The 27287-nt window shown below is 36.5% G+C and overlaps 2 protein-coding genes across 2 annotated transcripts in view; one reads left to right on the top strand and one right to left on the bottom strand.

The window, feature by feature from the left end:
* Positions 1 to 15841, top strand: part of dhx32a (DEAH (Asp-Glu-Ala-His) box polypeptide 32a) — a 56990-nt gene extending 41149 nt beyond the window's left edge. Inside the window, exons 9-11 of the mRNA XM_028795281.2 lie at positions 1715 to 1905; positions 4000 to 4190; positions 15065 to 15841. Coding sequence (XP_028651114.2) covers positions 1715 to 1905; positions 4000 to 4190; positions 15065 to 15251 — 569 coding nt within the window. The 3' untranslated portion in view covers positions 15252 to 15841. The remainder of the gene's footprint in view (positions 1 to 1714; positions 1906 to 3999; positions 4191 to 15064) is intronic.
* On the bottom strand, positions 15331 to 27269 carry bccip (BRCA2 and CDKN1A interacting protein). The gene is made up of 7 exons (XM_028795283.2): positions 27091 to 27269; positions 25068 to 25142; positions 23414 to 23494; positions 21804 to 21890; positions 17549 to 17736; positions 16084 to 16258; positions 15331 to 15839 (listed from the first exon to the last, which is right to left on the bottom strand). The coding sequence occupies exons 1-7, from the start codon at positions 27226 to 27228 to the stop codon at positions 15669 to 15671; spliced, it is 915 nt and encodes a 304-aa protein (XP_028651116.2). The 5' UTR covers positions 27229 to 27269; the 3' UTR covers positions 15331 to 15668.
* Between the last annotated feature and the right edge of the window lie 18 nt (positions 27270 to 27287).

Genomic DNA, 27287 nt, shown 5'->3' with positions numbered 1-27287 from the left:
CCAGTTAAACAAATGAGACAAAAATATTATACTTGGTCATTTATTTATTGAGGAAAACGATCTAATATTACATATTTGTTAGTGGCAAAAGTATGTGAACCTCTAGGATTAGCAGTTAGTTTGAAGGTGAAATTTGAGTCAGGTGTTTTCAATCAATGGGATGACAATCAGGTGTGAGTGGGCACCCTGTGTTATTTAAAGAACAGGGATCTGTTAAAGTCCGCTCTTCACAACACATGTTTGTGGAAGTGTATCATGGCACAAACAAAGGAGATTACTGAGGACCTCAGAAAAAGAGTTGTTGATGCTCATCAGGCTGGAAAAGGTTCCAAAACCATCTCTAAAGAGTTTGGACTCCACCAATCCACAGTCAGACAGATTGTGTACAAATGGAGGAAATTCAAGACCATTGCTACCCTCCCCAGGAGTGGCCGACCAACAAAGATCGCTCCAAGAGCAAGACATGTAATAGTTGGCGAGGTCACAAAGGACCCCAGGGTAACTTCTAAGCAACTGAAGGCCTCTCTCACATTGGCTAATGTTCATATTCATGAGTCCACCATCAGGAGAACACTGAACAACAATGGTGTGCATGGCAGGGTTGCAAGGAGAAAGCCACTGCTCTCCAAAAAAAACATTGCTGCTTGTCTGCAGTTTGCTAAAGATCACGTGGACAAACCAGAAGGCTATTGGAAGAATGTTTTGTGGACGGATGAGACCAAAATAGAACTTTTTGGTTTAAATGAAAAGCGTTATGTTTGGAGAAAGGAAAACACTGCATTCCACCATAAGAACCTTATCCCATCTGTGAAACGTGGTGGTGGTAGTATCATGGTTTGGGCCTGTTTTGCTGCATCTGGGCCAGGAAGGCTTGCCTTCATTGATGGAACAATGAATTCTGAATTATATATCAGAGAATTCTAAAGGAAAATGTCAGGACATCTGTCCATGAACTGAATCTCAAGAGAAGGTGAGTCATGCAGCAAGACAATGACCCTAACATTGTCTTACTAACAAGTCGTTCTACTAAAGAATGGTTAAAGAAGAATAAAGTTAATGTTTTGGAATGGTCAAGTCAAAGTCCTGACCTTAATCCAATTAAAATGTTGTGGAAGGACCTGAACCAAGCAGTTAATGTGAGGAAACCCACCAACACCCCAGAGTTGAAGCTGTTCAGTACGGAGGAATGGGCTAAAATTCCTCCAAGCCGGTGTGCAGGACTGATCAGCAGTTACCGGAAACGTTTAGTTGCAGTTATTGCTGCAAAGGGGGGTCACACCAGATACTGAAAGCAAAGGTTCACATACTTTTGCCACTCACAAATATGTAATATTCTACCATTTTCCTTAATAAATAAATGACCAAGTATAATATTTTTGTCTCATTTGTTTAACTGGTTTCTCTTTATCTACTTTTAGGACTTGAGTGAAAATCTGATGATGTTTTAGGTCATATTTATGCAGAAATATAGAAAATTCTAAAGGGTTCACAAACTTTCAAGCACAACTTTATGTATATAAAATTCAAATATAAAGTTTCTTTTTTATGACTTGGGTACATGCATTTGCACTTGTAATTTATGCTATGATAAATGATGCTATGATGCTATGTCATTTCATATGCACCACTTTGAAATATGCTTATTTCAAGGTACTCGAGTTTAAAAATAGCAACATTACCCTGACACACAAATACTTTTTTGTTTTCTCTTCAGATACTAATCCAGAGAAATGGTGTGCGGATGCCTTTCTTTGCTGCTTTGCACTTCAAACCGCTGATGCCATCAGGTCTGAGTTAACAGACATTTTAAGACGAATTGAACTTCCCATCTCAGAACCATCTTTTGGCACAAAGGGTAACACTTTAAACATAAAGAGAGCACTTCTGTCTGGATACTTCATGCAGGTAAGGATGTCATGAATGGAGTAGTATTTGAATTTGACATGAAAGAAAAAGATGATAAATTAGTGTGAAGTCTGCAAAAAAAACTTTTTACCACCACAGCTAGGTTATTGACCCGTTTTTACTACACACTCGCCCAGACTGGTTTGTTTATTAGATATACATTGTGATTGTATAATAGATACCTGTTTAATTGCTTTTTTTTTTTTTTTTTTTAAAATGGAGCATTTATTTCAAGGACTTAAAATCCATATATCCTCTCAAAAACACAGCCACAGACAAACCAACTTATCCAGTTCAAAGTTGTGGGGAGTCGGTGCCTATTCTAGCATCTCTAGTCCATGACAGTGTACAGTAGCACACTCACTCACTTTAGAACAGTTGAGAGTTGTTAATTAATCTGACATGCTTGTCTTTAGGGTGAGAGAGGAAGATATGTCTTAGGCTATGGGAAGAGCTAATTTCTGATCCAATGACCCAGAATTCTGGAACTGTGATTCATATCCACCTTAATAAAAGGACAAGTGTGTTTGTGTCCAGTCCAGTTGCTGTATCTCTTGTCATTCCAAAAGATGGTGAATCACAAACATTTTTGGTAATAAAGTGCATTGCATTCGTCATTCCAGTAGATGGAGCATAACAAACATTAATGCGGCTTTTATGAATCCCATACCTAATGGCATATAACAGGGACATCAGCATTGCTAGTCTACATTGATTACTTAGATTTCAACCTGTCTTAGAAAGGTAGCACTGCTAGTTAGTAAATGAACAATTAAAATAAAAGGTTCATGTCTTCAGTTACATTAAACTTAATTTTTACCTATCAAAATATGGTGCTGAGTAACTAGCATACCACAGTGTTTTTCAGACTGGCATGAACTTTGAACTGGGATGCATCATGAAGGTATCTGCCATACTAAGTGAAATTTTGAGTAGAACCTCCAAAATCCAAAGTTATGGAGGAATGAAAAGCATACAACACAATTATGTATATGCATGTAAATGTTTTCTTTTTGAACATTGTCAAACAAATATATTATAAAAAATTATGAGGTTTAACCAAACATTTAATGAAAGAGCTACATGCTAATGGGCATGTATTCTGACTACTGCACACTGCTTTACTTTGCTGTGTAACGTTTATATATTTATTGATTGCCAACTTATTTGTATTGACATCTTTTGTAATGCTTTGTAATGTATACAAGACATTTTATTTTAAGTCTGGCCAAAAAGCTACTAATTCCACCACTTTTGTCAGAAAAAAACACATTTTATGTTCTTAATTGACAGCATATGCACTCCGTGCACAAAAGACAAATCATACTTACTATTATGGCACAGAAAAGGTGGCAACAACCTCAGCAGAGTTAACCTGGCATGCTGTGTTTCGTAAGAAGCCCATGAACCACTGTAGGTCCGAATGTTTCATTACAGGGCCTACTCACTCAGTGGCCAGTTTGTAATGACCAGCTAAACCAACCAGCATGTCTAAGGGAATGTACAGTAGAAGGAAAACCTAGACAGGGCATAGGGAGATGGTGCAAATTTCACACAGATAACTGAGCACAGAATATGACTCCAGAATGCCACTGGATCTGCTACTCAATGCATCAAGGTACACGTTAAATAAATGAAATACAAATTTTAAGAGAGATTTAAAAAGATGAAGATGTAGCTCTATATCAAGGATGGGCTGTAAATCAGGTTTTTAAATGTATAACAATGTGTTTCTTGGAACTGCACAAACTGAATGAATGACACCTCCCTAAGGGAATTCAAGGGGATAAAATATACAAGCTTCTGTTTTGAAAAGTGTTATTGAATATAATGGCAAAACAAAAGCAGAGCTTTCTGTGGTTTTTTTTTGATTTTTAGTTTCAAGCCTAAAACATGGTAACATGATGTGTTATGACCTACAAGAGGAGACTTTCACAGAGCGCAGCTTTCCTGTATTCTTGTAAAAGGTGCAGTTGCTCCATTATAAACTTTTTTCACATGACAGAATAATAACCTTTGTAGGTCATGTTAAAAGAGTGGGTTTTTGTGTGTTTTGTTTGATTTCCTAATTATTTGTTTTCCTTCTTTTTAAAGATTGCCCGGGATGTAGACGGATCAGGTAACTACTTTATGCTGACCCACAAACACATAGCTCAGCTACACCCTTCCTCTGGCTATGGCTCCTGTGCAGAGAGGCTTGGACACCCAGAATGGGTTTTGTTTCATGAGTATACCCTCTCAGAAAACAACTGCATCAGAACCGTTTCAGAAATCTCTCCTGAGATGTAAGTAAATGTCTAGACAAGATTCATAATATTAACAGTCTCTTACAAAATACTATTACGCCTTTTTGCTTTGGACAGAAAAAAGAAACTCAATAGAAAACATTTATTGCATATTGATTCAAAGTAATGTTTTGAGTGTGAAATGGATGTGCAGTTTGGTGCCTAAATGACATGGCAAAATATCATGCATGAGATGACTTTCTAGCTCTGTCCTGCACCTGAACAGGAAAATTATGCTAGGCTTTACCACATGGATGCTTACTTCTTGAAGTATTGATTGCTGTTTTATAAGTAACATATTAAAAAGAAAATAAAATGCTCGCATCAAGCTCAAACCTATATAACATCAGTGGTGTTCAGGTAATGGATGGATGTTAAAACAGTTTTCAATTCTCCAGATTTTGTTTTTGACGATTGCCAGAAAAAAGTCAGTAAAATTAAAAGTAAGTAAAATATTGGGTGTGATCAGAAAAACATGCAACTCTACACTGTCTTCCCCATTTATAAAATATCCCATGTTATCAGTAACAGGGCTAGAAGCCTTTTGGTGTGAGGCCATGGCATAAATGTTTGTACTTTGAATGAACAAATGCATACATTTTACAGTCTAATAACCTCTTCCTTTGGATACCAGCTATGCAGATAGATGAGTATGTTTAGAATAAGTGAGAGATGGCTAATGTGACTTGTTTAGCCAAGAATGCAGCCATTGTGGTTCAATATCAGGTAAACAGAATTTACTTGGACATGTTACCAATAAAAAGGGACATCAAACTCTGTGCTTGGTAATTTGTAGTCACTGCTTCCCAAATGGCACTTTAAGAAAGTAGAAGTCTACAAGATACAAATATTAAAGGGGCTATTACTCTCGTGGGCCCCACCAAAATTGATCTGCTATTCTATTTACACCACACAATAGTATTAACTAAATGTAAATCAAATGATTTCATGCTAAGTCTTACAAAAATACATTAGTAAAGTATTGTTTAGTTTTCCAAAATATCACTCTCTTAATAAAATAAGGTACTGCTAGTATTTCTACACCCATCAAGATTTTTATATGTTCCATAATGAAATATAACTGGTTTCATAACACTGGCCTTAGTAAAAAGTGCGCTATAGGTCGTCAGGCCACCGCTGGTGGCCCTGCAAGTTTCTGACCGATTTGCAGTCGCCTGGTCGAGAAAAATGGCCTGTGTTATTCCTACGTGCTTGAAAAAAATAACTGCTGTAATTATTGGCGTTTTTTTAATAATTAATTACGACTAATGTAGCGTGACGTTGAAAATTAAATACGACTGCAATTAAGCCAGTACATGTGCAGGCCTGTCTGAAGTTTGCTAGAGAGCATTTGGATGATCCAGAAGAGGACTGGGAGAATGTCATATGGTCAGATGAAAAAAATTCTACTCGTCGTGTTTGGAGGAGAAAGAATGCCGAGTTGCATCCAATGAACACCATACCTACTGTAAAGCATGGGGGTGGAAACATCATGCTTTGGGGCTGTTCTTCTGCAAAGGGACCAGGACGACTGATCCGTGTAAAGGAAAGAATGAATGGGGCCATGTATCGTCAGATTTTGAGTGAAAACCTCCTTCCATCAGCAAGGGCATTGAAGATGAAATGTGGCTGGGTCTTTCAACGTGACAATGATCCCAAACACACTGCCCGGGTAACGATGCTTCGTAAGAAGCATTTCAAGGTCCTGGAGTGGCCTCGCCAGCCTCCAGATCTCAACCCCATAGAAAATCTTTGGAGGGAGTTGAAAGTCCGTGTTGCCCAGCGACAGCCCCAAAACATCACTGCTCTAGAGATCTGCATGGAGGAATGGGCCCAAATACCAGCAACAATGTGTGAAAACCTTGTGAAGACTTACAGAAAACGTTTGACCTCTGTCATTGCCAACAAAGGGTATATAACAAAGTATTGAGATGAACTTTTGTTATTGACCAAATACTTTTTTTCCACCATAATTTGCAAATAAATTCTTCAAAAATCAGACAATGTGATTTTCTGGATTTTTTTTCTCGTTTTGTCTCTCATAGTTGAGGTATACCTATGATGAAAATTACAGGCCTCTCTCATCTTTTTAAGTGGGAGAACTTGCACAATTGGTGGCTGACTAAATACTTTTTTGCCCCACTGTGTATATATGTTTGGTGTCATTCTTTTCAGAATTTATCGAACTTTAATGTGATGTTAAGATTTTCAGATTCTTACTCCGTTTTTATATTATAAACTAAAAAATATCAAGAACTCACATCCTGCGAGACGAGTTTGTGCCAAGAGATTTAACCATGCCCGGGACCAGAAATAAAAGACAAAGAGTAGGACAGCTGCTGTACAGGCTTTTAAATGTTCGAAGCGCCACACAAGATGCAGATCGCACGGCACAACCGCAGCAAGCAAGCCAGCAACTGATTGAGCAAAGAGGAGGTAAAAAAACTATTTGTTTCCCACTGTATCACCGTTTAAGAGGGGGTTTTGGAGGAGCAACTGCATCAACTTGGGGTGCGTTCAGCCCCCCTCTTCAAAACATGAGCGGCAGAGATGCGAAGTGGCTTGCGCTAGGGGGGGTTGGTGAGCGAAGCGAGCAGAGGGCAACCCCCTAGTAAATGATAAAACTAACTAATGGCATCAGTGTAGCTAAGCTATAAATGTTCTTGAAAGGGGCCCATTTGTAATTTGCCTGCCATTGTTTATGGCCGATTCTAAAGTGACTTGACACCTTCATGAGTTGAATGGCTTTTACAGGCAACTTTTACTTCTTTACACATCTTGTAGTAGTTTTTCCTAGTCAATTCAAGGAATAAAGTCTGTTTTCTTTCTGTGTCATACAAGTTTAACCCAACCAGCTCATTCCAAGTACAGTCCCTTACTTTTAACAAATAGCCTGTAAACAGACACTTTCTCTTTACTGTAGTTAAAAAGGTATATAATTTTAGGCCAGGATAGATAGATATCTCTATATCTGCTAAAATAACTTCTATAACGTGTTTAAAGATTTGTTTTTGCATACAGTCAGTAATGGGAAACAAGTAGTTCCAAAAGAAATTGCTGGAATGCTGTGTATTAGATGGGATATTAAAAATATAACTTGATTCAAAACTTTGGGGGATTTTCCCCGAGGAAAATTGCAACTTAAACCAACTATATACGACTAAAAAGTGTTACCTGTAACTTTCCCTCAGTCAGTGGGTGAAATGCTGAAGTGTGTTCACCAAATGTTTTCAGGTTAACACCTCTGCCTCACAGCTCCAGCTGGATGGGCTAGAGTCCTGGTTAGCTCACTGTCTGTGGTGAAGTTTGAATATTCACTCCACATCTTGCTCCCTTATTTTCATGTGCCTGCTTCAGATTTCAACCTCCAACCTCCCAACAATGGGCAGATCTGGGTTGACAGTTCATTCTAAATTGTTATTAGTTAGGGTGTATTTAATTGGGCCATGAAGTGGGATGGCATACCATTCAAGGTTATTTCCTGCTTTATGTTGAATGCTGTTGGGATGTGCTTCATTCCTCCATGCCCCTGAATTGGAATGAGTAAGCTTAAAAAGGAAAATGATGTGAATTTTTCCTCCTTGTTCATTTTGCAGAGAAATGGTATGGAAGAGATCAATTATTGTAGATCCATCCAGCAGTTTCTAGAACAATTTGAAGGATCTGAACTGTAAGAAAAGCTGCATGTGCTTACACATAAAGAGAAATTATAACGTTACAAGATGGACAAACCAAAAATATTTGGACATCATACTATTTTTACTGTTGTTATAAACCATACAGGGCTCTAGACTGCTGTAAAATCTGGGAAGATTATAGTAACTTCTTGACATTGTGTCAAATGAAACAAAATACAAATAAAATGAATAATGAGACAAATTCACTGTCCAACATCTGAGCTAGATATGACATTGTTTCCATATATCTCAAGCTTTGTTCATTTCAAAAATCTGCATTAAAGACAAGTGTTAAAACAATATTACTATAAACAAAAAGGGAAACGTCTGTTCAGTTGCATATATAATCTATTCCACATGTCACAGAAAGAACGTGCTATCTGTGGTATACCGGGTCTGCAGCTTCAAAAGAAAAGGGTCCAGGTTTTAAATCCGTAAAGCCGTGGGTGTGATTGCATGGCCGCGGGGAGTTAAGTGTAGTAGTGCAGGTGCAACTCGCTCCAACGTGTGGGTGCGATCATTCGCAATTGCTTCATTGGCTTCCTGCGGCGTGTGATTAAGGCGCTGCGCCCACAGAGGTGTGTGTGGATATATACAGGCCGGCAAAAAGGAAAGGGGGATGGATCGAGAAACCGGGATAGATAGATCGAGGAAAACAGGAAGATAAAGGAGGTTAAAGGACAGGAAAGAGCAGTCATGGCAGGAGGATCTGGCCACCTGGAAGGTGGAGCAGAACGAGTTGGGGCCCTGCTAAGCAGCGTTTGGCTGTGGCGCCCTAGGGGCTAGTCCACCCCACTGAATGTTTGGGTGAGTGGGGTGAGCAAGGCAGGTGTCCTCCCGAGGGATCTGAGGAGCGACTACGTGAGCACGAAAGAAGGGAGGAGAGCAGACCTGGGACGGTCTGGCAGTGATGTCCTTAAGGCAGCCAAGATGGAGTTTGTTGCTGTTGGGTCTCTGCTGGCTACGCGAGTTATGGGTGAGCCGGGGAGAATGAGAGAAGAAGGTGTGCGAAGATCGTGAAGAGTGAGACTGCATTTTTAACCATGGGTTTTAAAGGATTTATTTATTGTTTTTATCCCCACTTTGCACTGTTTTTCTGGATTATTTATTGAAACTGATGTCCTGCAGTTTGGACACTGTTTTGATTTTTATTGTGTAATAAAAGCACATTGGCACTATCCCCTGGCTTCATTAGAGAATTGTCCTCATTTGTCAGCTCATCTCGGTGACATTACCGACGGTGTCAGGTTCAAGAGCTCCCAGTAGTCGGATGAGAGCGTCTAGCTAACCCGCATCATCACACGATCATCTTTTATTAAGCAAATTATACTTTTGTGAAAAAGTAAAATGTAAATACATACCGTCCATTTTTGAGAAGTTGGTCCTCAGGTGTGGAGAACTTCAAATATTTGCTGTTGATTAAAATATTGCCATTGACAGACGTTATCAAAAAGAAGAAAAAGAGAATGACAAAGATACAAAGAGATATTTTTGAGAGTGCAGAGTTACAAAAGAATGTCATAAACAATTGGGATTTGAGCAGCCACCAGGGTTATTTTGTGCAGGTATGAAACAGGAGAAGTGGAGTCCAGATGAAAATAAACCACACAAAAGCAAAACAAGTCTGCTGTCATGTGAACTGTTTGGCAAGCAAGCATTTAGTTTTATTTATTGCCCCACCTAGCTTCAACCACTCTTTTGTTGTTGGTACTCTTGTCAGTCTAATACCAGCCTGTAGATACTCATACTCTGTATCACCGTCATCTTATTGCTTGTAATGAGAACTAGACTTGAAGAGCAAGTGTCACAAAATGTAAACAGGCATAAAATGTGAAACTGAGGTGGCTGAAAGTAAATTAGTGCATGACTGGCACATTCTACCAGAGGCGTGAACAGTAGTATGTAGTAGTGGAAAACTGAAAATAGTTGTCTTTCATTTTAAATTAAGGACACCAGCTGTGCAAGCTAATCCTTGTTCAATACTTTTGTGCATGCATACGAATAGATTTCCCTTTGCATTTGATCTTTGTGTCCAGGCATGGTTACTTCAACTAGAGATGCCACAAGCAAATTTGAAGCAACCACTGCCTACTTGAGCTAATACCACAATTTAAAAAGCATTCGATATAAAACTGAGGACAATTTTCCTAATCGTACAATGCCACTATAACAATTCCCATTGTGGACATCACTTTTATGCCACTATAACAATTCCCATTATGGACATCACTTTTAATGTGTGATGGTTCTTTTATTTTACATATAAATGCACTGATTTGCTGCTGCCCCAAATTCTGCACGTCAGCCACATAGTCTTGTATGTACTTTGCAGGCATTGCCTTAAAGTCTCCTTCGTTTGCATGTCAGGTACACTGTAGCTCCAGATACACTTCAAATGCACACTAAAGCTGCACCTTCTGTTTGAATAGTTTTTTAAATTAAAAAAGAAAACTTGAAATTGAAAAAAGAAATTGAGAATTGCTAATTTTGTAACACTAGCAATTTAAACAGCAGAAGACCTGTCACTTCTAGATTTAGGCTTTATAAAGCTTTGTTTTATCATTAGTAGTAGTAATATTATAATGGTGAGGAAATACTTCAATTCAACCCTACATATATTCAGTTTCATTTGTGAAGCAGGTAAAGGCTGTTCATGTCTTAATTTTTATATAAGTGCCTGTTCAAGTACACTCGAGTACACCATTTTGTCTGGGTGACGCTAGCAATTTCTGGCAGTAGGGCGAGCTGATAAATAGTCAGAGCATTTTCTCTCCAAGTCACTTTGTGCACAGAGAAGGGTTATGGAATCTCATGTCATGCTTTACAGATGCAACACAAGCAAAAAATATATTAAAAAAAAAAGCAGCACAGAGTACAAACATTTATATGAATTTATTAATATGCCTTTTAATATGTCTGTTGCTGGTGTTGTTATAATGCCTTTATTCTGAGGAGACATGCAAGTGGGGATTTCATTGTAATATGCACATGACAAGTACATGCATTCCGATCTGAAGCAAATATGCAGAGATCAGACCAGGTTCTCCAGCACTGGGTGAGCCGATTTCTCTCTTCTTTGGCTACATTAGTGCCAAGTCTACTGTCGGCACTATGTGGACAATGGAGGGCTTTCTGGTGCAGCTCCAGGAGTTGTAGATGGAAGGAGAAACGGACAGAGCTGTGATAAAACTGAAACGTTGCTTTCTTTTCTTTAAGATTCTGCATCTAACGTTTGAAAGCTTAGTTAAGCTAGATAACTATTTCAGTTGCCAGCAATTATACAATTAGGCTGCATTTTTATATAAAAAAAAAAACCTGTTTAAGGGTTTAATATATTAAAGAGCTAAATATATTAAAAAATTATTAATTTTAATAAATACCATTCAATACATTTTTTCTCTTAAATAAAAATAAAAAAAAACAAATTTCACTTGCTTGGTCTTGTTCTTCTATTTGTTGTGGAAAATGTAGCATCATTATCTTCTTTTTAATCAAAGTACTCCATTCAGGTCGGTTATGAAAAATGGTACTGGTGCACCCCCACTTTGACTTTTCTCTCCAGTGACTACCCAGCAGATACGGTACAATATATATTTTTTTTAATTTTATCGAAATCACACAACATTCCATACAAATAGATCAATTTTACAAGAATAGGATTGAAAACAAATCAACCCCCACCCTGAGAAAGAGAGCATGGGCAGCAGAATAAAACTTAAACCTAGTAAAAATAAGTGCATAGATAAATTAATAAGTGAATATAGATAAATGGAGAAGAAAAAGAAATGGGGAGAGAATCCACTTCCTCTGTGCTTTAAAAGCTTATTCTAGAATGTTATTGATTAGATCCTGCCAGGTTTTGAAAAATTTCTGCACAGATCCTCTAAGTGAGAATTTGAATTTTTCCAATTTCAAATAGTATAAAACATCAGTTACCCACTGACTTAAAAGAGGACAGTATGTTATATTTAAAGGCTCTTAAATGTGTGTGTGTGTATATAATATAATTATACAAATTATACTTGGGAGTTCACCAATTTCAGCATTTTTTTTTTCACCCTTTTTAACAATCCTTTCTACATATGTATTTTCATTTAGTGAACCAATTTAGTAAAATAAGAAGAAAGAGTGAAATCTATCTTGGCTAGTTTGTATCTATGCTTTTACTCCTCACCTTACAAGTTCAGGACTCCTCTAATAAAATTAAAGTTTATTGGTAATTATTATATTGACAACTGAAAGGTGCTATTCATAGTTCTTGTGCATAATGTTGTCTGCATGGTATTTACAGCTTAAATGATTTCAGATGTGTTAAAACCTATTGACATTTAATACTCACATCAAAAATTACATGGCATTAAACACACTGACATCATTATACATTTGCATACTTAAACCTTTAGTATAATTAATATACAGAACACATTTCAGATGTTGCTTGTGTTTTGAGTACTTGTGGCAACAATAATTACAGTTTGAGAGCACATACTGTAGCTGAAAACCAATCTCACCCGAGTTTTTTCATGGTTGCTTTAACATTTTCCTTGAGGTGAATACACTGCCTTTGTATACCTCACATATAATAGTTTTCTATTGTCTATATTGAACGACTGATCTCTGTTAAGAAGATGGATGGAGAACACAGAGTTTTCTAGGGTGTAAACTTAGTTCAGTTGTCATACATTGTTATTGAGGATAGGCACGGAATACTTGTAACTAAATAGCTGTTTCTGAAAAAGTACCTGACTTAGGAGGAAGTCTACCTGTTAAAAAAAACAATTCTTCACAACAGTCCAGTTTGGAAACAAATGAAAAAGTAGCTGAGGCTTTTAAAGAATCAACCTTCAAAGAGCATAAGCTTTGTCTGTTTTTGCTCTTGGAAGTCCCATTGGCTCTCTTCTGCTCTTTCAAGTAAGTAGCCTGAAGGCAACTATCAATGGCTCTACATCTAGCTTTGAGACACACAGTAGAATAAACTACTGATGCATTTTTGTAATAATCGTGAAGGAAAGTTCTACTCAAATATGACTAACTTTGACTGTATTAAACAAAGGTCATCAGAATATTTTTCTTTCCACGAGAGAATGGGTTATGGCAGAACAAAGTCCTACTCAGCCCAAATGATATTTGTGCTATGAGAATGTGGCCCCAAATCTATTTGAAAGATGGCTTGGTGCCAAAGAAAATGTCCACCTTCTTAATGATTTGGAGTACAGTAATCCCTCCCCCGCCTCGAAATAAGAAAATCCGCGAAGTAGAAACCATATGTTTATATGGTTATTTTTATATTGTCATGCTCGGGTCACAGATTTGCGCAGAAACACAGGAGGTTGTAGAGAGACAGGAACGTTATTCAAACACTGCAAATAAACATTTGTCTCTTTTTCAAAAGTTTAAACTGTGCTCCATGACAAGACAGAGATGACAGTTCTTTCTCACAATTAAAAGAATGCAAACATATCTTCCTCTTCAAAGGAGTGTGCATCAGGAGCAGAGACTGTCATAAAGACAGAGAAAGCAAACAAATCAATAGGGCTGTTAAGCTTTTAAGGATGCGAAGCACCGTGGCACAAAGCTGTTGAAGGCGGCAGCTCACACCCCCTCCGTCAGGAGCAGAGAGAGAGAGACAGAGAAAAACACACATGCAAAAATCAATACGTGCACTTCGAGCTTTTAAGTATGCGAAGCACCGTGCAGCATGTCGCTTCACTAAGCAGCTGCACAGAAGGTAGCAACGTGAAGATAATCTTTCAGCATTTTTAGACAAACGTCCGTATCGTCTAGGTGTGCGAACAGCCCCCCTGCTCACACCCCCTACGTCAGGATCAGAGAAAGCGCGAGAAAGAGAAAAGTAAGTTGGGTAGCTTCTCAGCCATCTGCCAATAGCGTCCCTTGTATGAAATCAACTGGGCAAACCAACTGAGGAAGCATGTACCAGAAATTAAAAGACCCATTGTCCTCAGAAATCCGTGAACCAGCAAAAAATCCGCGATATATATTTAAATATGCTTACATATAAAATCCGCGATAGAGTGAAGCCGCGAAAGGCGAAGCGCGATATAGCGAGGGATCACTGTATAAACATAGTGTAGGTCTTAATTTAATTTTTTGAAAATGACATTCACAATTAAAATTGCATGGTATACCAGTTTTGGAAAAATACCGAAGAAATAAAATTTTAAAACCGCATGGTACCTGCATTTGGGATTTTCAGTAGCAGAAGTAAATGTAAGCTTTCCTTTCAATCCCAAACCCCACCCCTCTCTCAATACACATTATTACAGTTATGGAAAAACATTTCTTTCATAGACATCATGAAACAAAACTACATGCAGAATTTCACAGGGCACATTGCCCCCAAGGTGATCCCATTGGTTTGATGCAATCGGGACATCACGACTCTCTAGTGGGAAGTGGTATAAAGTTGTGTGGTGCACCAGGAGGGCTCAAGTAAAACTGGGGGGTTTGGACTTACCCATTATTTGCTTCTGAATCATTTTGGCACCAGTATAGTCTAGAAAAGCTGGTATCCATCCCTTAGTCAAAATTATACTACTGATCCAACACTATCAATATTACCAAAAAACTTCAGTGAGCTAAAACAGAGAAAGAAGGTAGCCAGCTTTCAAACCCATCACATATCGAATCAGTTTCCCTCACCACTGACTACAGGTCAAAATAACTTCAGCAGTTCAGAAATATTAGGGAAATTATTAAAATATATTTGCTTACACTTTCTAAGAACTTACTTCAGCCCATACAGCTTAAGGAGTCGGGGGGGGGGGGGGGGGGGGGGGGGGGGGTGGGGGGGGTGGGGGCGGAATAGCAAAAGTATATTTTGATATGTTGGTCTGGTACATGAACTCTGAATAAAATCCCTCACATGCCCACCTCTCTTTGATCAAACTGTACACTATGGCTGGGCTAGAAATATCAATAATTCTTCTGTAAATTTTAAGCATTACCCAATTTTTTTTGTTTGTTTTGTTACACTCTCCTAAGAAAAACCCAATAATTTAAAATAGTCATGAATGGCTATCCATATAAGTAATGTCTTCCAAATTAACTGTGGAGGCGGAGTAGTTTGGAAATTGTAATTACTAAATACAAAAGCATTTAATTTGAGTTATTTGTAACTGTTGAATCAAGCACCATTTCATAAAAGTTTAAACATGCCTATTTATATTTCCCGCCTAGGTTTGTTCAGATCGCTCCACAGTACTTCTTCTGTAATCTTCCCACTAGCGAAAGTAAGGAACTACTACAGAAGATCCTTGATGAACTTCACTGTGAAAGAGATGTCCAAAATACTACAGCCCTTGGCATTAATACAGCTGAAGATGAACAAGAAAATCAGCCATCTGACCGATGCACTATTCAATAACGGACCATGCAAGGCAATATAATCTGGAACTGTAGCATAATTTTATATGCAAATAGTCATGGTTCTGGAGCAAAAAAAATAAAAACAGACAGGGCTTTTTTTTATTGTTAATCATTGAAGATGTACATATGCATTTTGGAAGTGTTTTTATTTAAGAATTGTTTTATAACGTATCTTATGTACAGCACGTTTGATTTTGATGGTACACAATTATGGATTCAAAAAGCACAATTTACCCAAGTGTAAAATTTTTGGGTGAAATATATTAATAAAATTAAAACGGGTTTCGTGCCAAACATTCAGACTTCTAAATTATGTAATTTACTGTTTATTTTCGTCCAGATGTATCCACAAAGCATCTTTGAGTGATTACAAGTGACAGAATTACCTAATTTATTTTGAATTTGGACAGCTGGCTTATATTGATAAGTACTCTTTTAATTTGTCCATAATTTGTGGAATTTTGTCTGCTGGGATTAATATGACTGTACGAAAAGGCTTCATTGGAGCATCATCAAAAGACCAGCGACCACCAAGGAAAGAATCGCTTTCTTCTTGGACTGAATAGTTAAATGTAAGGGCAGCAACCTGCAAAACAATTTAATCATTTTTAATAGGTAGTACCTAAAAGGATGAATTAAAATGTAAGCAGAAATAATTTTAATTGCCTATAAACAATGGGGAAGGTGCAATTAAAGGATTGATTTAACTTCATTCTGATATCGAAAAAGTATCATTATGTTGTGAAAAAAGAACTAAATTCAGATACAATCAAAACTATAATCCTTGTTTACAAATGCCATTTATGCACAAAATTGCAAAACATTGTTACCTCATGAAAAAATTCTTCTTCTGCATTAGCAAACATCAGTTGTTCTTTTGCTTGTGTTCCACCTGACCTTGACTCTTTGACTTGTTTAGCTTCTTTAAACGTTCTGCTAATTAAAAGATAATAGTGACATTTGCCACTAGGCTTATTGGTTCGCTGGGCCTCTGCGATTTCTTCTCTGTGTTGGAAAAAATAACAGTACAAATATAATGTCTGACATTTGTATTACGACTACTGACACTTGTAAACAAACTACAAAAATGACATTTTCTAGTAGTTACAAGCAAGAGCTTAATGAAAGATAACATTTCCAAAATATGCAATAAAGTGTAGTTACATTACAAACGAAAAGAATATTGAACATTTAAAAAATACGCAATTGTACTTATTAAAGACTGAATGCATAATATTGCATTTACACAACACTACATGTTAAATACGTGATAGGCATTTGGGTTTGATATTAAGGGGGTTATAGAAGGGGAAAGCCTGTATTTAACTTCAACTTTTAAACAAGGAAACTGAAAAATGCATTCGAGGACTGCACAGGTTATATCAAAAAATATTTTTCAGATAGCTGTCAAAAAAAAACAAAAAACTCTGAAATAAGCAGAAGTAAAGCTTTCAGGAGTTACCTTAATTCTTCTGTTAAGATGAGACTACTATTATTTGTTTGGGCTTTATGAAACACAAAACTACATCTAAGCTTTACTAGCCCAATGAATGTAAATTTTATTTGACAATAATATGTCCTTCCATTGCAAGTAATAGTTCTCAAACTGTCCAACAGGATCTACTGTAACCGCTGATGTTGCATGTCAGGTATTTAATAAGATGACAATTTCTTGAACTGCTGTTGTAGGATTGAACAGATTCTGTCTGCTTTCCTTCCACATATTATGTGTGTATCAAAGAAATACCTGCATGTAGTACGTGATTGTTTGACTGCTAGATTTTCATTTTTAAATGCAACTTATTTGTCTGACATGTTCAATGACATTGTTCATCAAAACAGTCTCACATCACAGAAGGCAAGTGTGTCCACACAGGGAGTTGTTGGGTACCTAAACGAGTCCACCATTCCTAGACTTGAGAAGCCCCTTGTTTACTAGGGAACTAATCAAAGTTGTCACCATGCACTGATAAAGTTGGTGAGTCAGTACCAGTCAGCACTTTGTACCAACACAGATGGTAAAAGAATATTTATTTCTGCCTGTCATTTATTAATAAATGAAAAATGAAATAGGCTGAGTTGAAAGAAAGCAGAGACGCTCTTAGTTATCAAGGAGAATTTGCATCACACAAGGTTGTCTGCGTCTATAGTAGTTACTGTCAAAGGCTACGGTATATTGAACTGTGTTTAATTGTTATGGCAGATTTTTTCTTATTAGTTTAAAATTCTTTGGATTTTTCCTAAAGCTTTTAATGACCACTTCTTAAAACCACAATCATAGTAACAAGTACTTACTGAAGTTGCTTATGCATAGGTAAAGCAATCTGTGGTGGGACATTTATGAACCTCTCGCTCAATACAAGGCCCACAGGCTTGGAGGTGTCACTCAAAATTCTATTCAGCTGCTCATAAACGTTTTCCTTACAGTTCTTCTCACATTGACTTAACATGGCTTCCTTTATCTGTTCAACACACTGGGTACCCTAAAAGGATGACAAACGGATGTTACATATCAAAAAACTTTATGCAATTTCTATGCTAAACATTTTTTTGTATTATATTACATTCATGATCATTTTAATCTCAAAAGCAGATGTAGTCATATAAAAGGGTAGCTGTTTTGTACTTGGTTTTATATGAATATTTAATTTGTTCATTTCACTTTGTGAAAATATTTATTTTTTTATGTCATATGCTTCCATCTCTGCTAAACAGCAGTAAGCATTCCTCGACTCCACCACTACTGCAAGCAAAATTAAAATATATGGAAGATGCCATCCATTAAATCAGCAGTTATCCAAACTTATCTGTGAAGGGCCACATGGCTGCTGGATTTGCCTATGGCTAAGTCTGCAATTACAGGTTTATAAATTCTATAAAATAAATACCATTAATGCTTATTTTGTTCTCATTTCTAGAGTCAGTAAATTGGTTTAACCAATTGGCTGAGGTAAGTAAGCTGCTCAAGGGTTGCATTATTTTCTTGAAAAGGTTAACAAAAAGAGTATTGAATTGTTGTACATTATCATAGATACTCATCTTCAGTTTCACAGGCATGGTGAAGCCCCTCCATAATGCAGATTTGTATATAATGTTGGTACAAGTATGGTAATGGAAGTTACCGTGTTAAAGTTGGCATTGATTTTTTTGGATTGTAAAAATTTACGCTAGCTACAGTGATGAAGACTGCTTTAAAACACTGGCCACTGCCATACCCAACTCAGGTTCAAGGCTTGAACTGCTTGAGTAAATGTCATAATTAGCACTGCCTACAGCCCATAAACACCCTTACTCTTGAGATGAAAGCTATTATCACTATTATTAGCGTATGTCAGTACATTCAAATCATAACTACATAGAAAGATGAAAAAACCTTCTTAGTTTCAAACAAAAAATGTGCACACACAGTTATACGCTTCTTTAAGTCAATTAAAATTGTCAACCATTTAACAAGTTCTACCAAGGGGAAAAAAAACACATGGGAGATAATCTGAAAACAGTAGTCTTTGATTGTTCTTTATGAAACTGGGTGATCAAAATTAAAGTTTGCTCTTTAGTTCAAAACCAAGCCTGACAGCCACACACTTGTAGACAAGATAGCATTTAAGCTGCTGTCAAAATGAAGGTTAAAATAGTCCCCCAGTTACTTACTGAACTATAGTCTGTGTTTCACTCCAAAAATCTGTCCTAATGCTCTAGAATAGTAAAGATGTCCTATCCATATCATTAGAGCCACTGTCTACCTTTATTGCTGAAATGCAAACTTCGTCATAATGTATTACTTGAGGTGGATTCTGAATTTCCATATGCAAAATGAAGTTGCATTATAAATGAATGGAATGACAGGAATCTTTGCTTTTGTTTTTTTCTAATTAACAACTAACATTGTTAATACGATTTGTTAATAATCATTTGTTATTAATCATATTTGTTAATAAATTCCTTGTGGGTTCCCCACTCATCCCAAACACATTAAACGCTTCAAACTGACTTGATACAAATGAGTGTGGGTATGCAATGCTAAGAACTGGTGCCCCATCTGGGGTTGTTTCCAGCCTTGCCCTTGAGCAAGACTGGATCAGCCGATTTTTAAAATGGACATGTGGACTTTACTGTTTCTAAATATTGCTTTTCAGCATTACATTATAAAACCTTTACAAAGATGTGTCTTGGAAACACATTTTTATAAAATGTTCTTACATAGGAGTGTATCTGAATGATGTGTATATATTTACTTATCCATCTTTTTATATATTTATTTAAAGAGCTTATTAAAAAAGCCACATTTCCCCAAGTGGACAATTAAAGTTTTATCTAAAATCCTCTGATGTCTTGATTAGAAATGGTTATGATAAATTCGGGTGTAAATTATCAGCTTGAAAAATTGCTCTTAGACAAACACTAGTTAATATGGGTTCAGATGTATTTAATAAATAAGAGACACTCATCAGCACAAGTAAAAATAAACGTCTATTCATTTTCTGAGCTCACTTATTCTACTTCAGGCTTGTGAAAAACTTCCAAAAGCACTGGAGGCAAAGCAGAAATTAACACAATAAGGCACCATTCCACTGCAGAACATCCACTATCACTTATATGGAGTCAACTGTAGTCCCTAATCAACCCACCAAGCACTACTTTAAGATGTCAGGTAAAAACCACAAAACACAAAGGAAAAAAGGGGGAGAACATGCACAATGAAGCAGACTGTGACCAGGCCAGTATTCAATCCTGGGCTTTAGGAACTGTGAAGTAGCAGTGTTTTAAGTCCCTTGTTTTGTGAACTGTTTATTGTCATTTTGATATTAGAAATAGCAAAAAAAAAAAAAAAAAAAGCACAGCACTACAATACAACAAAGTAGTACTATCAGGAGTTTTGTACCCTATATTTAAATTTAGAAAAAATGCATGTTACTAGTATTTGCATAAGAAAATACAGTACCTTGTTTCTATATTTCCCAATACATTTCGCATTAACTACCACTAGGACTACTGCAGAGATTCCAATACAAATTCTTATGTTCAGATTCAAGTAAAGGGTTTGGGTTTATTTTGGATTTTGCCGTGTTAAGAAAGAGCGTAATATTAAACATGCAATTGGCACAGATTCTCACGTGACAATTAAGAAATGTGGCACAAACTCCAGCTAACAGGAGCACTTAGGTTACTTGTACCAAGTTTTCCTTGTACACAAACCAAGATAATTAACGGAACTATGAATTTCTAATATAATTCTATGTCACACACATAGAATTATAAGAACTTTGTGTAGAAGAACCCAAGTTTAAATCACTTGGCACATTCAGCAGAACTGTTCATGAGGGCCATGTGCATTTTGTTTGTGCTCCAGTCTCATGTCACAGTGTGTCCTGAGCTACAACACAAACCACAAACAAAAATAAAATTAAAGATTTTTTAAAAAATTTATCTTTTATCTTCTTTTAAAACAAAATATTTTAACACATTTTGCTTATGTCCAAAAGTTTAATAAATTATCTATTGTGATACATGAATGCTGTAAAGACAATTAGCACATGTAGGAATAGACATGTAGCCCACAAATCTGTATATATATTCCAGCAATATTATTTCAAATATTAAGCATGTTAATTTCAATTAGTGGCAAACCACCCTACTACAATTTTAAGAACTCATAATCAAAAGAAACCGGTAGAAAACAGTACACTGATGTGTGTTATATGACCTATCTGAGTATTCCTAGCACTACTAGGCAATATTTGGAATACGTTTGCCTGTTTTGACAGTATTTCAACCTTAACATCAGTCAAAGAAAAAGTGTCTAATAAACTGCAACTTGATATTATCAGATCAAAACCACTATATCATGATTATAATTGTATTGTACTTTTTTCAGTCCCTACATAGTACGTTGAATATTTTTTTCTTTTATACAGCTAGTTAAGGCATATGCCTAAAACATTTCTAGAGCAATACTTAAACAGGTAAGTAAGCAAATGTGATGATGATGACCTTTATTTCAGTGTTTTTGGGTTTTCTCATGTGTCACTTCTATATCTGTTGGAAGATACTTTCCTGTGGCTACAGTACATTCACTCGTAATTTCTGGATTTCCCCATGGGAGTAAGAGTTTATCTAATCCAATTTAATTTATTAAAAGTCTATATTTTACTTTCATAAAAGAATAATATGTTCCTAATGTTCCATGTTTCCCTTATCTGAACCATCATGGATATATTTTCAAAATTCACAGAATTTTATTTTTCTGGATTGTACTTTGGTATCTTTTATCCTCTGTACTCAACCCCGAGAGCACTGTTTTTGCACCTGAAGTACTTTTACCTGATTATTACCTCCTACTCGGACATTCAAAGTGTAAACTGCCTGAACTGGTAAATTATCACTGTGTTGTGATAATTCAGGATATATTCAGATGGATGTTGGTTATTACATGCAAGTTGAAGGAGGGTATAGGTGGGATGGTATCCAACGGCTTTTCTGGTCTTTGTGTTTGACACTAATCAACATTATACAAAAATGAAAGTGAAAACGTTAACTTTTGTTGACTCACTTTTCTTTCTGTAAGATTTAAAAGACTGATGAATCCATAAACTTCATCTGCATCCTCATCATCACTGTCTTCAGGAACTTCTGCTTGCTACAAAAGTTGACAAAACAAGCATTAAAAGAAATGAACTTTAACTTGAACATATTCCAAAATTTACATTGGCCTCAAAATGACTGGAACCATTGATAAAGATGACCAATAAAGCCATACAAAACAAAAAAGTAAAGAAATTATATGTAATGCCCTGGAAATGTGAAAACATAGGCTTTTATGCTAATGAAATTAATTCCAAAGTAATGTTTTTAAGTAGGTCCAGAATGTGGAGCAGTGATTAGTTGCCTCATAGAAAGAGTAGCCTAGGACTGAATCCAGTATTCAGTCATCTGTGTGCCAGCCCGTCCTAAAAATAAGTAAACAACCAGCTACCAACTGCCTTATTGTCAGTCCTATTTATATTTTTGCTTTTATTCATCAAAGGTAACAAGAATTTCTAATCATAAAGCTATGCAATTGTTTTAATTTCCTTGCATAAAATTAAAGCAGCAATGTAATAGCATATAATAGCAATGTATTTGCATCCATATAGCAACTATGAAAAATGAATTATGAATTAATAATTTTGTCATGCAGAGATCATTTATATGAAGCAATATACAGTTAGGTCCATAAATATTTGGACAGAGACAACTTTTTTCTAATTTTGGTTCTGTACATTACCACAATGAATTTTAAATGAAACAACTCAGATGCAGTTGACTTTCAGCTTTAATTCAGTGGGTGAACAAAACGATTTCATATAAATGTGAGGCAACTAAAGCATTTTTTTAACACAATCCCTTCATTTCAGGGGCTCAAAAGTAATTGGACAAATTAAATAACTGGAAATAAAATGTTTATTTCTAATACTTGGTTGAAACCCTTTGCTGGCAATGACAGCCTGAAGTCTTGAACTCATGGACATCTCCAGATGCTGGGTTTCCTCCTTTTTAATGCTCTGCCAGGCCTTTACTGCAGCGGCTTTCAGTTGATGTTTGTTTGTGGGCCTTTCTGTACGAAGTTTAGTCTTCAACAAGTGAAATGCATGCTCAGTTGGGTTAAGATCAGGTGACTGATGTTATTTTGTGCACTTTTTAACTTGTATTGTTTATGTCTCACAATATAACAGTGGGATATTGACTTCGCCAGGCTAAAATGTTTTTCAATTTGTACTTCTGAATTTGGCAAACACCTTGTAAAGCATCGGATGCTCCAATAGAAAACTTTGAACCCTTAGCTAGTTGTGTAAATGTGCCCCTCCATGCTAGCATGCTGTTTGCCACAAAAAAATGCACAAACAAAAAGCTTTCTATATATACACTAAATAGAAAAAAACCTCACAAACACAGAACATAAACAGAACACACCAAGGCCTCTGATAAAAATGCATGTTTTCATTCTTAAGTTGCATTCAAGAATCAGGAATTGCAAAAGATAAATAGTTAGATTTCTTTCTACTTTTAATTATGGATGTTTGTAACCTTTAAAAATATATATATGCTGTATGTGCTTTATCCTAAGAAATAAAACTGCAACTATTCCATTAAAGAACTGCATGCATTTGAAAAAATAATTACCCTGATTACACTTCCAACATGATTCTGCTGTATGAGAATATCAGTCAGCTCTGAAGTATTAATATTGGCTTTTAAAAATACCTAAGGAAAGAAATATAAAAAATGAGTTAAAAAATGTCAAATGATGCCTTTGTGTCATTTTCACTCTGCTTGGTATATACTGGACTAATGGCCACCCTGTCTGTTTTTAAAATCACCCTAGTATGTTTCCAAATGCTCCCAAGTAGGTTGAGATACATAATCTCATTAGTATATTTTAGATCTGCTTCTGGGTCTTCTCCCATTAGGACATACCTATTAACTCTCCATGTGGGAGGTGCACAGACTGAATCCAAACTACATGTCCAAAGCACCACTCCATCTGGAGAAGGAACAATTCTACTCAAGGTCCCTACATATTGCTGAGCTCCTCACCCTCTCATGGAGAGTGAGCCCAGCACCACTGTGCAGGGACTGGCCTCACAAGCTCATTCATTAGCTGATGACCATATGTGAGGATGTAAACTAACAGGCAAATTAAAAGATTTAATCAAAGACTCTCTTTTCATCATCACAGTCTGCTACAATATCAGAAAAACTAATGCCACGGCACTGATTTACTGGCCAATGTCACGATTATCATAACTAATGAACAAGATCCCAAGGTACCCGACTTTCACCACCTGGGGCAGCTGCTCACTCCTTATCTGTAAGGAATACGAGAGCCATGGCACAACATCACACTCCGCTGCAAACCATTCCAGCGCACACTGGTGGTACAGTTTGATGAGACAGATTAGACAACATTGTTTGCAAACAACAGAAATGTCAATCTTATTGACTGAAAAGCTATGTTGTCTGGAAGTAGGTGCTTACAATGTTACCCTTATCAAATTGGTCTAACGGGAGGGTCAAGACAAAACAAAAATCCATGAAAGGACCATTCGAATGGTAAGTAAATTGAAGAGAATCTTGTCTGGGGTAGTAACAGATGGATTCACTCATATTCTCAAAGCAAAAGGTGAAGGTCTGGTACAATGCCAGTAAGGAGACAAGTAAAAGCATGAAATTAAACCTTTTTTTAAAAAAAGTTTTTTTCTTTTCTTTTTTTAAATATGGTTTATCATCACCCTGAAAATGAGGGCCAGCACTAAACGTAGCCAGATGACTTCTTGTCAAACCAAACTTATTCTACATAATGATAATCAAATCATATACTGTATAGTGTACACAAGCTGTAGCATTCTACAAGGAAGAATTTTTTTAGTAGATTGGAAAAACATTTACAGTTTGCTAAACAATAATTTTAAACACTACAGCGATTAAACAGCTTCAGTATTCTGATAATGAGTACATCAGAAAAAAAGATTAACAGTGGCTGAAGATGCCACTGGCAATAAGAGTCTTGTCTTTTTCTTCCACTAAGATTTCTTGCAATCTACAACAGACATAAAATGTACTTTACTTCTAAAAGTGAGAAGAAAAAAATTAATGCAACTAATTTGTTGGACTTTTACTGCTAGTTGATTGGTACAGATCATAAAGATTAATGGCAGAATAAAATACTGTGGTACACAAATATTTTCTCTGTTTACTGTAGCTGTTAAGATGTTCTACCAAGTTTCAGTACTTCATGTATCCTTTCTCGGTCACAAGGTTTTATTTACTTTTGTACCTGCTGAAGCAGTTTCTTTATCCCATTGAAATCATTTTCTGAGAGAGAATGTGCTTCAAAATCTACTTTCACTTCCTGGAAAATATAAAAAAAAGACATTTGGAGACAGTCATATTTGCTATGTCCAACACGAAAGGCTGGACACAGGGCAAGAAGCAGTCAAAGTCATAGATTGGTGAGGTTTGGGTCTAAAAACTTGCATCAACCTAAAATAGTTTTTCAAAGGTTTTGACTACAATTTTTCATTCCAAAAGCTCTATTATCCTGGAGAATAAAATCATAACTTGTTGAAATAGCAGACTGCCTATATTAAGTTTTAATTTTGCTCAAACAAAACATGAACTAATTTACAACCGAGTTTATTGGACCGTTGAGGCAATTTAACCAACTAATGTACTGAGGCAATTTAAACTGAAAGCGTTCTCTCATGTGGACTAAAAATGTATGACATAAAAACATTTATACATTCTTTCTGTATTGGGCTAATAATTTACAACTTTAATGCATCTGTTTTGTTATGTGAGGAATTCATGGTGCTTTTTCAAAGTATCAAGAAATCGTGCATTTTTATTTCTGACCTAATTCAAAATAGGATAAATGTGGCAGTAACAAAAATCCAGTTTGCACTGAAAGAGCAGTGTGATTTTTTAAATTAAACCAGGATTTTAAATTAACAGGTGCAACACCTGTAATCCTGTGTTAAAATGTAAGCGCTGTACATGAGGTTAGATGCTGCAAACCTGGAATGAATTACATAATTTAATTTCAATATGAATCTTTCATCTCAACCCGTTTTTTAACTTATGGTCTATCCTCCTTGTTAATTAAACATCTCATTTACTTTGAGCTGTCTGTCTGCAGTCTTGGAAATTTCCAATGGTGCATTTTTATTTCTTATAGAAATTTGCAGAATGGTGCCAGAAGCAAGAGGAAACTGGTGGATTTTTTTTTGTTTGCGTCTTGCTTGGTACAAACTGTATCAAGCACTGTGGTGTTGTGGTTAACACTTTGGATTTCAAACCCAGAGGTTATGGGCTCAAATCCCACTAATGAAACTGTGTGACCTGACCAAGTCACTTAATCTGTCTGTGTTGAGAACAGGGGAAAACAAAGGAAATGTAACCAACTGTATTTCTCTGGTAAGTCACCTTGGATAAAGGTGTCAACCAGATAAGTAAATGTATTTTCAATTCATTGTAGTACTAGGGTTGTACATCGTTAGCCATTATGGATGTACTGTAGTGAGAATCAGGCAAAATTACACGTTTTATTGGCTGACTAAAAAGATTACAATATGCAAACTTTCGAGGTAACTCAGACCCCTTCTTTAGGCATGATGTAATCAATTCATTGTAAAATACCCAGCAGCACATTGCTCTCAGCCTCCTTACCTAAGCAAGTTACTTAACGTGACTCCAACTGAAAAGAAAATTGTGACATATAGAGATTTTGAAAGTATATGTAAAATAACATCAATAACATACGCATTATAGAGGCCAATAACAAGAATGCATTTTATATTGCGCCTTTTCCATGCTCAAGGTGTCTGAATGAACCAACGTCGGATTAACTACTAATTGTCCAGGTAGGTACGAGGAGTGTATAATCCAGTGCTCGTTTAGTCCTGGTTACTGATTGGCTGTACGAGTCTGAGCAAATCAGTTAACTGTGCATAAATAAATACAGGAAACGATAGCGCTGTTCTGCACTCATAAAACGCACTGGAATGCGTTATATAAAACAGGTATTTTAGTGAACTATTAAAAAAAGGGACTAACAAATGGGAAACGGACGTCTGAAAAAGTTTGCTAGCTTTTTTTTATGTCTGACGCTGCAGAATTAAAACGTGTAGAATAAAGCTCTATATTCTATTGACCATAAGTACAGTTTTACAAATCTACAGTATTACCACTGAAGCCCTCCGTGACTATGGATGGTCCTGCAGACGTGTACTACGCACACCGGGAACCTTCACGTGAAATTCACGGTTTTACATTTCTGTGCCACTCTCGGAGCGCCTGACCTGCTCGTCTAACTCCTCCTCTTCTTCAGTGTCCTCGCTGTTGTCAGAGTCGCTTTCTTCATCTTGTTCCTCGTCTGATGTGCCCTCACCAGGCTCCTCTCCCATTCCTATCGCACGCCGCTTCGCTGCAGACGCCATGCTGTTGTCAGCGCGACGTAAGCGTATGCAGAAGGAAAACGATTTCCGGCACCAATGTG

This window comes from Erpetoichthys calabaricus, chromosome 2 (genome assembly GCF_900747795.2).
Source record: "Erpetoichthys calabaricus chromosome 2, fErpCal1.3, whole genome shotgun sequence".
NCBI lineage: Eukaryota > Metazoa > Chordata > Cladistia > Polypteriformes > Polypteridae > Erpetoichthys > Erpetoichthys calabaricus.
This window is presented reverse-complemented; position numbering and strand designations above follow the sequence as displayed.

Excerpts from the sequence above, each read along its gene's own strand:
- bccip (XM_028795283.2), bottom strand. The coding sequence starts at position 27,228 with ATGGCGTCTGCAGCGAAGCGGCGTGCGATAGGAATGGGAGAGGAGCCT. Across the intron at positions 21,891-23,413 it reads ATGTTGGAAGTGTAATCAGG|CAAGCAGAAGTTCCTGAAGA; the intron begins GTAATTATTTTT and ends CAACTTTTGTAG. Across the intron at positions 15,840-16,083 it reads AAGAAGAATTTTTTCATGAG|GTTGCTGCCCTTACATTTAA; the intron begins GTAACAATGTTT and ends ATTGTTTTGCAG.